Source organism: Poecilia latipinna, unplaced genomic scaffold (genome assembly GCF_001443285.1).
Source record: "Poecilia latipinna isolate Pla-1442-1.1 unplaced genomic scaffold, P_latipinna-1.0 Scaffold666, whole genome shotgun sequence".
Taxonomy (NCBI): domain Eukaryota; kingdom Metazoa; phylum Chordata; class Actinopteri; order Cyprinodontiformes; family Poeciliidae; genus Poecilia; species Poecilia latipinna.
The window spans coordinates 1-10,113 of NW_015113282.1; the positions used below are offsets into that span (position 1 = coordinate 1).

A 10,113-nucleotide genomic window follows, 5' to 3' on the forward strand; every position below is an offset into this window, starting at 1 on the left:
ACTGACATGTAAAGCACTTTGAATTGTCCTCTTGGCTGAATGAGCTATACAAACTAGACTTGCCTTGAGTATTTTAGTAAAATCTCTACAAAAACCTCAGTTTCATTTGAAGAGAGATAACAATAATTGATGATGCTGTCATTCCCATATCACAGTGTTGTTTCTACTGGTGAATATCAGTGTTGAATTTGTGCCAAACACAATGACAGGAATTGTGGCCTAAAGTTCACTTTAACAGTGGATAACACATTGCATAGCAATGTTTTGCAAGATATTAGGCATGTCTGGACTTGTTCTATGAAAGAAAAGGATTCAGTCTCTCAACCTTCCCTAAGAGAAGTCTTAAAGTACATTGTGTTCACAGATGACAGCTTATTTTGATTAATAAAAAATGAGGAGTCGTGTGCAAATACATGACTTAAAAATTCCATCTTGAATTTTTAAGCTGGAATTCTAAATTCTAAATGTTGCTGCAGTTTTTCCTCAGATTTAGACCTCAGAAACTTTTCAAGAATCTGAAAACTATTCATCATTCATTGGTTTGTGCCTGTTTTTCTTCCTTTTGTGTACTGGTGGTTATGTAGAAGCAGCATGATATGCTCAGTAACCCACACTAAGCCATATTTCTCCTTCTGGGTAAGGAGATATATTGCCCCATGGTATAAAGAAGTCTTGAAAGCCCATCATCTTGAAAGTATTGTGAGCCTGAACTGTGCTCTTAACCCGCTGGTTTACATGGGTGCTTAGTTCAGGCAGCTGCAGCAGCGATGTGAACAGATGTTCAGTTTCTGTTTCAAGCTGAAATCCAGCTCTGAAATAGTACCAAACACTGTGGTTTAACAAGTTTTATTTATTACAACTTAAGTTTTTGTTAAAAGAAGTTTTAAAGTACATTGTGTGTCACTGATTTAATAAGAAACAGGGTGTCAGGACTGCACACAAACACATTATTAAACTCTTCACCTTTACTTGGACTTTTGAGCTGGAAATTCTAATGCAGGAAGTTGATCAGAAATTCTGATTTCCTAAGATATCTGAAAACAACTTATCATTCAATGATTTGTGTCAGTCTTTCTTTTATGTGCTGTCTGTTACCTGGAAGCAGGATTATATGTTACACTTTTGGGCTGGAAGCCAGATTTAGTTGTGAAACCAAACCTACTTTCTAGGAATCAAAGTTAACGCCCTCTTAGGCTTGAGGCATTTTCTGTACTATTATGTTGCTTTCATCTGAAAGACTGTTGGGCTTGTCTGCCGCTTAACTCATGTTCAAGGAGGTACCCATTTAGGTTGTTTTCTTACTTGCTATCTTTATTTTGTGAGCCGAGCCTCAGACGAGAAGGACAGATAGGACTTGTTTCTGGAAGGCAAAATGACTACAAACAACTGTACGAAACTGGATGAGGAATTACTCACCAATAACAATGTCCTCCCTATTTTTTACATCTTTACATTTGTTGTCGGATTGATCCTGAATGCTTGTGGAATGTTGTGCTTGGTGAATAACTGGAAGAAGCTTCGGATTATTAACATCTTTTTTCTGAACCTCGGATTAACTAACCTGTTGTTTTTGCTCACTCGGCCCTTTATGATTGTGTACTACTTTAAAACGGCTAAATGGACCTTTGGAGAACCTTTCTGCAAAGTAACAAGATTCTGTTTTAAACTGAATTTATACGGCAGCATTGGATTCATCACATGTATCAGTGTGTACCGGTACATGGCCATCGTCCATCCAATCAAAGTGATGGGGAAATTAACTGTGATTCACGTGGTCATCTCTGTGGTGGTGTGGATTCTGGCGAGTGTTGGAAGTCTTCCAGACGTAATCTACCCCAAACAATCAGGGAACAATGAAACATGTCTTCCTGCCACTGATAAAGATCACATTGAGGAATACTTTGACTACAACCTCATCTGGACAATCTTTGGATTCTGCATACCTTTCATCATCATTGCAGGCTGCTATGGACATGTAGCTCTTGTCATCAGCCGCTCAAAACTGATGAATAAGAACCAGAAACGAAAAATTCTAAAACCGTTGGTTATTTTGATTCTTCTCTTCTCGCTTTGTTACACACCCTACCTTGTCTTGAAGAACCTCAGCGTGTATGCCAAATATGTGGGCTTTAAGAAGCCACCTTGCCCCACATGGTATGATGAAGTCTTTACTGCACGTCATGTTAGTCGTGGTCTTGTGAGCCTGAATAGTGCTCTTAATCCTCTTATTTACATGTATTTTAATGAGGACTTGAGTGCTCAGTTCAGCCAGCTGCAGCAGCGATGTTGGCAGATGTTCAGTTGCTGTTCCAAGCTGAAATCCAGCTCTGAACCAGTACCACACACTGATAATGAAGTTGAAAGTGCTTTATGACATGTCTTTTTTTTTCTTTTTTTTTTACTGACCATGTAACGAGTGAAATTTTTGCTCACTATGCTTTGTATTCAGCTGGAGATAGGCACCAGCACCCCTCCCGACCCCACTGAGGGACAAGGGTGTTCAGAAAATGGATGGATGGATGGATGGATGCTTTGTATTCATCTAATTTGTTGCTTCTTTCTACTAGATGCTAGAGATTAGGGTTAGAGTGCGGGTTTTTTATGTCTTCAATGTATTTCATGTTTTTATCTTTACTTTTTATCTATTTATTAATTTCTTTTTATTTCTCTTTCTCACTGTTTATGTTTTTATTTTAATTATGTAAAGCACTTCGAAATGCCTTGCTGCTGAAATGTGCTATACAAATAAAATTTGATTGATTGATTTGTTAGAGGTTTGCATGTTCTCATCTTGGGTATTAATGTTGCATTAATTTAGGCCTTTTATTGCTTATTTAAACTGTTCCTTTTTTCAGGTTGGACTGATAAGTTTCAAATCTTATCAGAACAGTTTGTATATTCTCTAATCTGCAGATGATCTAATGTGCCACTGGCAGTAAATACGACCCTAAAATGACACTACATAGCAACAACACAAACTATTACCAAGTGTTTTTGTCTAGTTTCTTGTGGAAACATCTTAGTACTCTTGAAATTCACTTTAAGCAAGAAATTTTTTTCGTAAGTAAAAAATAAATATGCCAGTGGAACTAGTAGTTATGATCAATAATCAAAAATTATTGATCTAAAACAAGCTCATGTACTTTGCTGAAGAGTTACTTTTAAATTAAGACAAAACTAGAAAATTGACAAAAATACTAGGTAAGACTTTGTGTTCTTGCGCATCAAGGACAAAATGACTGAGCCACACAGGGCGACCATTGCGGTCTTCACAGAATAAACTTGCCTTGTGAGCTATGGCTATGATTGTAACAGGCTGGTTATCAGAATATCTATGGTTTTGCTCAGAAAGGACTATGATAGCATTTTAAGATGCACATGAAACAACAGAACTGTGCAAAAGGCATTTTGTTTTGAAGTTGAGAAGTTATTCACAATATCTTAAAAATGTTCTGCCACCAATGTATGCACTGGTTTAATATTTTAATAAACTTAAAATCCAGGTTCTTTACCACCCCATGCAATAAGTTACAGGCTACTTGCACTAAATATTATTTTAATTATAATATTTCACTATTGCCATTGTTGTTGCTTTTATGGTCGCTGAATTGTTAGTTTCCAGTCCAGGACACAGAAAAGCCTGAAATTATTTTTATAGGTGTATTATGACTGAAACATGATTTGAGTGGTAAAAAAGATTGGAAAAGCACTATATAAGTTCAGTACATTCCCCATTTTACCGTTTAACCAACACGCAACTGAAATTAGGAAGGCAGCAGCCAATCTGAACAGGTTAAACATTTTGATTCAAACTGACTATGTTCATCAGCCATGCTTGACTGATAAACAAACCTTCAGTCACTAGGTGGCAGCAGTGTTAAAACTAACCAATAGGGAATTCATAAATTGAAGTTGGAAATTGTTTCAAGACTTAAAACCATAAAATGATCAGCAACAACTTAAATTTTAAGTTGTTGCTGATCATTTTAACAATCTTTTCTATTAATCAGGTCATAGAATGCTCATGCCAGTGGTGTGTATCGACAAATTATTAAATATCAGATTATCTATAGCATTTCATTTCTGGGACTAAAATGGTTGCAAAGAAAACGTATGGTCCCTACGGGGGGCATGATAATTGTCCTACTGGCTGTAGGACCAGTAAGCTTGGACAGGAAAGTGGTAAGAGAGGCGGCCACTTTATTAAATAATATATTTTGGTAACCTATACTCACCATATGTTTCAGTTTTATTGTCAGTTTCACTGCAGTTGTCCATTAGGTTATAGTACATTAGCTTGTGTAGATATTCCTTTAGGTTTATTTATCAGCTAGATTTAACATTATGAATACTGTCTTGTATAAAACAAAATATCTAACAGCTTATGGTATGGAAATGCATATCTGCAAATTTTTGACTTTCAAAAATGTGTAACCTGCTAACAAAACCTCTGACAGGAAATGGTATTGTGGTAATTTTTATGCGAGATGATATTTGTTGTCACAGCTAAGCTTGAGCTCAAGCAGGAAATTATTTAGGTTGTTTTTGTCGACTCCGTCTTCATTTTGTAAGCAGAGCCTCAGAGGATAAGAGCTGATCTGACTTGTCTGGAAGACAGAATGACTTTATCCAACTGCACTCAACCCGATAAGAAATTGTTTGGACATACACTCCTGCCTGCTCTCTACATGTTGGTGTTTGTTGTTGGATTGGTCCTGAATGTATGGGGAATGAAGTCTTTGCTGTGCAACTGGAAGAAATAATCTGGCTGGAACATTCTTGTTCTTAACCTTGGACTCGCAGATATTTTGTATTTACTGACTTACCCCTTTCTCATCGTGTACTACTTTAAAGAGAGTAAATGGATCTTTGGAGAACCTTTCTGCAAGGTAACAAGATTCAGCTTTAAACTGAATTTGTACGGTAGCATTGGATTCCTCACCTGTATCAATGTGTACCGGTACCTGTCCATCGTTCATCCAATGAGAGTGATGGGGAGATTAACTACGACTCGGTCTGTGGTCATGTCTGTCCTTGTGTGGACTCTAGTAAGTGCTCAAAGTTTACCAGACTTGTTCTTCCCCAAGAATTCAGTGAACAAGACTGAAAAATGCTTTGATACAACTGATCATTATCATGCTAAGGAATACCTGACCTACAGTCTCTGCTTGGCATTCTTTGGATTCTGCATCCCTTTCGCCATCATTGTGGGCTGCTATGGACATGTGATTCTTGTCATCTGCCGCTCAAATACGCTGGCAAAGAACCAGAAACACCAAATCCTAAAACTGATGACTTTATTAATTCTTCTGTTTTCTCTTTGTTATGCACCCTACCATGTTTTCAAGAACTTCAGGCTGTATTCCAGAGTTTTACATGACAATGAAATATGCCCCACATGGGATTCTGGAGTCTTTATTGCCCATCAGGCAAGTCGTGGTCTTGTGGGCCTGAACAGTGCTCTTAACCCGCTGGTTTACTTGCATGTAAATGAAGATATGGGTGTTCAGTTCAGGCAGTTGCTGCAGAAATGTAAGCAGATGTTCTGCCGGTGGTCCAAGCCAGAATCCAGCTCTGTGCTGGTACCACAGGCTGAGCAAGAAACTGATAGTGCTTTATGACAGCAAGTAGTTTTTGTTAAACCAACCATGTCTTTGAATTTGATGTTCAGCTCTGTATGCTTTGCATAAGTTTTACCTGTTTTGTCTTGTTGCCAGAGGCTAGAAAATTCATAATTTAGAAATATCAGATATTGTGTGATATGAGCATGTTGAAATCCAGTTCAACATCCAGTCTCTTTTTAGCTGATTTTTGTTCTCATCGTCACAGGATTAAAATTAGTTGTTTTGAAAAAGTGTTTGTCTCCTGGCATGTTATTTTCTGTTACTGTTTTTCTGACACTCAAATGTTTGTCATCAATCACTTTCTAACATAAGACAAATATATCCTGAGTAAATATAAAATACAATTTTCACATTATGATTTAGTTTATTAAAACTGAAAAAAAAATATTCTGATTTCCACCTAAACCCAATAACTACTCCCATCTAGTGTTTCAGCTGGATATCTGGCTGGAAATTAGTTTTTTACGTTGCTGTGTAGGAATTTTATCTTTGTTCCTGTTTTCAGGTTTGTTTTGATTCAGTCAGATTTTATTGTAAAATTTGACAAGGTCACTCCAAATACAGTATTAGGTTTCGTTTCAACTCATTACACTGTTTTGTTTTTTATTCTTCTACCTTCATGTTTCTGTGCGAACTTTGACATTTTTGTCTTAGCATATTTATTAGTACAGTAATATTTTACCTAAAACCGCCTCATTGCTCTCCTCCTTCAGTCAAACAGTGCCTAGGCAGTTGAATTTTCCTACTGGTTGTTGCGGGACAGCTTGGTACAACTTCAGCCTTGCATTCAGGTTTAAAACCATCTCACTAACAGAGACGCTGCCCCGCCTGAAGGCGAGTCAATTGTTGAAATAATGGGCCGAGCGTGGTGACAGGAAGCTTTGATTGTAGCGTTACTGAGCTCCTCTTTACCTTGATTCTATTTTTTTTGTACTAAATTTTAAATCTACTATAATAAAACCCTCAATTATTTTTTTCAGCAGATTCAACCATTGGTAATATCGCTGTGTCAAAGACCAAGAAAGCTTCAATGTCAGTGAAGCTTGGAAATCTAAGAACACTATGAAGCGTGGTGGTGGTAGCATTAGACTTTTATGCTGCTGATATATTGGAGGAAATCCACAACAAATTCAAACCCGTTTTTTTTTTTTACCAAAATGTTGATTTTAAACAATCTTTAAGTCTTACTATGCATAACCGGCCCAACATGAAACGGCTTCAAATTATTCCTTAATTTTTTTAATTAATGAAAATGGCTGCGTACATTTGTGGTCTTGGACCTGTTTTATTCATATATAAAATAATAAGAAAAAGAGGAACAAAACTAAACTTTCATGATCAGAAAGTTTGAGTTTAAAGTTGTGTAATACACACACCGATGTTTCAAAAATAATAAATGTATTTAAAAACACGTACAACAACCTGCTGTTTTTTTGATTCTGCAACAAGAAAGGAGCTGCATTGCCAGAGGTTTACGTGTTTTCGTCTTGGGTATGAATGTCGCATTAATTCTGGCCTTTAATTGTTAATTTAAATCATTCCTTTTTTTAGGTTGGAATGATAAGTTTCAAAAACAACATAGGAATGTTTAATTTGTACAGATGATCTAATGTGCCACTGGCAGTAAAAGCAACCCTCACATAACGGTACATGGCAAAAGCACAAAATCTTCCCAAGTATTTTGGTCTAGTTTCTTCTACAAACATCTTAGTACTCTGGAAATATACTTTGAGCAAGACAATTTTTCCATAAGTAAAAAAAAAAACTGGCAGGGAATCTAGCAATTATGATCAATATTCAAGAATTATTGACCTAAAACAGGCTCATGTACCTTGCTGAAGAGTTACTTGTAAGTTAAGACAAAACTAGAAAATAGACAAAAAATATTGTGTAACACTTTGTTTTTGCACGACAAAGACAAAATGACTGAAACACGCAGGACGACCGTTGCGGTCTTCACATACTTGCCTTGTGAGCCATGGCAGTGGCCGTAACAGGCTGGTTATCAGAAGATCTGTGGTTTTGCTCAGAAAAGACTATGATTGCATTTAAAGATGCACATGAAACATAGAAACTGTGCAAAAGACGTTTTGTTTTAAAGCTGAGAAGTTGTTTACAATATATAAAAATGCTGCACATTTCAGATTATCACGTTTCAATATCCGATCACTCATGTCTTCTGGTTCAAGTCTACTCTGCATCCCAGGAATCAGAACCAAAACATGGAGAACCAACCTTCAGTTTTCCAGAAAGCTGCAGAAGTGCTGAAAGACAGTTTTTTTTTAAATAAAGACTAAAAACACACTTCTTCAGATTGACTTTGATTAATAATAACTGAAACACTGATTTATTCCAGACTTCATTCCAATATTTGATGATGATTCTTGATTTTGATGATAGCATTTGAGATGGTGAAAGAAAAGCTAAAGGCCTGATTGCGAGTGGTGCATGAGAAAACAATCTGGCATCTGCCTGAGGGGATCTGCTCTTCTCGGTAATCCTCTCTGATTGGGGCTGATAAAGTTCAGTTAGAATCACGCACACCTGCAGAACGTGCACTGCAGATCACATTTACTTACTCACATACAGAACCTTGTACTTCTGTACTGGTCATGCATGATAATAAACAAATTTGATTGGTTTTATATTAAGCAATTGGCCAGCAGTTACATTTTGTGTGATAATTCAAATATCTAACCTACAACAGCAATGTAATGTAAAGATGTTTCTTTATCTTTGCATTGACTTCCATTCATCTCTACATTTTGTTGTCATTCCCATATCACAGTGTTGTTTCCACTGGTGAATATCAGTGTTGAATTTGTGCCAAACATGATGACAGAAATTGTGGCCCAAAGTTCACTACAACAGTTTATACCACATTACATAACAATGTTTTGGAAGATTTTAGGCATGTCTGGCTGGACTTGTTTTTTGAAAGAAAATGATTCAGTCTTTCAACCTTCCCTAACAGAAGTTTTAAAGTACATTGTGTACACAGATGACAGCTTATTTGATTAATAAGAAACGAGGAGTCATGTGTGCAAATACATGACTTAAAAATTCCAGCTTGAATTTTTAAGCTGGAATTCTAAATTCTAAATTTTGATGTTTGTTCTCAGATTAAGACTTCAGAAATTTTTCAAGAATCCGAAAACTATTCATCATTCACTGGTCTCAGACTGTTTGTCTTCCTTTTATGTGCTGGCGGTTATGTGTGAGGAGCATAATCTGTTAAAATGTTGGGCTGGAAGCCAACTTTAGCTGTCAGACCAGACATGTCTTCTGGGAATAAATGTTAACGCCCACTGGAGTTCAGGTATTTGAATGTGCTGTTATGTTGCTGTTATGTTGCTTTTGTCAGAACGGTTGATGGGCTTGCATGTGACTTAACTGAAGTTAAAGGAGGAAGTTATTTAGTTTGCATTCATTCTTTTCATCTTCATCTTGTGAGCCGAGCCTCAGAAGAGAAGGGCAGATAGGACTTGTTTCTGGAAGGCAAAATGAATACAAACAAATGTACATTATACAATGGTACAGATTGTAGAAAACTGGATGAGGAATTAATTGAATGCGGAATCCTGCCTGTTTTTTACATCTTTACATTTGTTGTTGGATTGATCCTGAATGCTTGTGGAATGTTGTACCTGGTGAATAACTGGAAGAAACTTCGGATTATCAACATCTTTGTTCTTAACCTCGGACTAACGAACCTGTTGTTTTTGCTCACTCGACCCTTTCTGATTGTGTACTACTTTAATGGGACTAATTGGACCTTTGGACAGCCTTTCTGCAAGATAACAAGGTTCTGCTTTAAACTGAATTTATACGGCAGCATCGGATTCCTCACATGTATCAGTGTGTACCGGTACCTGGCCATCGTCCATCCAATCAAAGTGATGGGGAAATTAACTGTGATTCACTCCGTGGTCATCTCTGTGTTAGTGTGGATTCTGGCGAGTGTTGGAAGTCTTCCAGACGTGATCTACCCCAAACAATTGGTGAACAACACTGCAACATGTCTTCCTGCCACTGATGAAGATCACATTGAGAAATACTTTATCTACAACCTCATCTGGACAATCTTTGGATTCTGCATCCCTTTCATCATCATTGCGGGCTGCTATATACATGTGGCTCTTATCATCTGCCGCTCAAATATGATGAAAAAGAAACAAAAACGACAAATCTTAAAACTGTTGGTTATTTTGATTCTTCTCTTCTCACTTTGTTACACACCCTACCTTGTTCTGAAGAACTTCAGCGTGTATGCCAAATGTGTGGGTTTTAAGAAGTCACCTTGTCCCACATGGTATGATGAAGTCTTTACTGCACGTCATGTAAGTCGTGGTCTCGTGAGCCTGAACTGTGCTCTTAACCCGCTGGTTTACATGTGTGTTTCTGAGAACATTAGTGCTCAGTTCAGGCAGCTGCTGCAGCGATGTTGGCAGATGTTCAGTTGCTGCTTTAAGCAGAAATCCAGCTCTGA

The 10,113-nt window shown here is 37.2% G+C and overlaps 1 protein-coding gene, 1 long non-coding RNA gene and 1 pseudogene across 2 annotated transcripts in view; 2 read left to right on the forward strand and 1 right to left on the reverse strand.

Annotated features, from left to right (window-relative positions):
* Positions 1–1,239: 1,239 nt before the first annotated feature.
* LOC106954600 (P2Y purinoceptor 1-like) lies at positions 1,240–2,686 on the forward strand. Its single transcript, XM_015044257.1, has 2 exons — positions 1,240–2,448; positions 2,542–2,686. Exon 1 carries the CDS (start codon positions 1,373–1,375, stop codon positions 2,372–2,374), a length of 1,002 nt encoding a protein of 333 aa, XP_014899743.1. The 5' UTR covers positions 1,240–1,372; the 3' UTR covers positions 2,375–2,448; positions 2,542–2,686.
* The window catches only part of LOC106954604 (uncharacterized), a 19,915-nt gene continuing 11,375 nt past the window's right edge, over positions 1,574–10,113 (reverse strand). Inside the window, exon 2 of the long non-coding RNA XR_001426388.1 lies at positions 1,574–1,666. This is a non-coding gene — a long non-coding RNA (uncharacterized LOC106954604). The remainder of the gene's footprint in view (positions 1,667–10,113) is intronic.
* Positions 4,113–6,009, forward strand: LOC106954601 (P2Y purinoceptor 1-like; annotated as a pseudogene).

Excerpts from the sequence above, each read along its gene's own strand:
- LOC106954600 (XM_015044257.1), top strand. The coding sequence starts at position 1,373 with ATGACTACAAACAACTGTACGAAACTGGATGAGGAATTACTCACCAAT.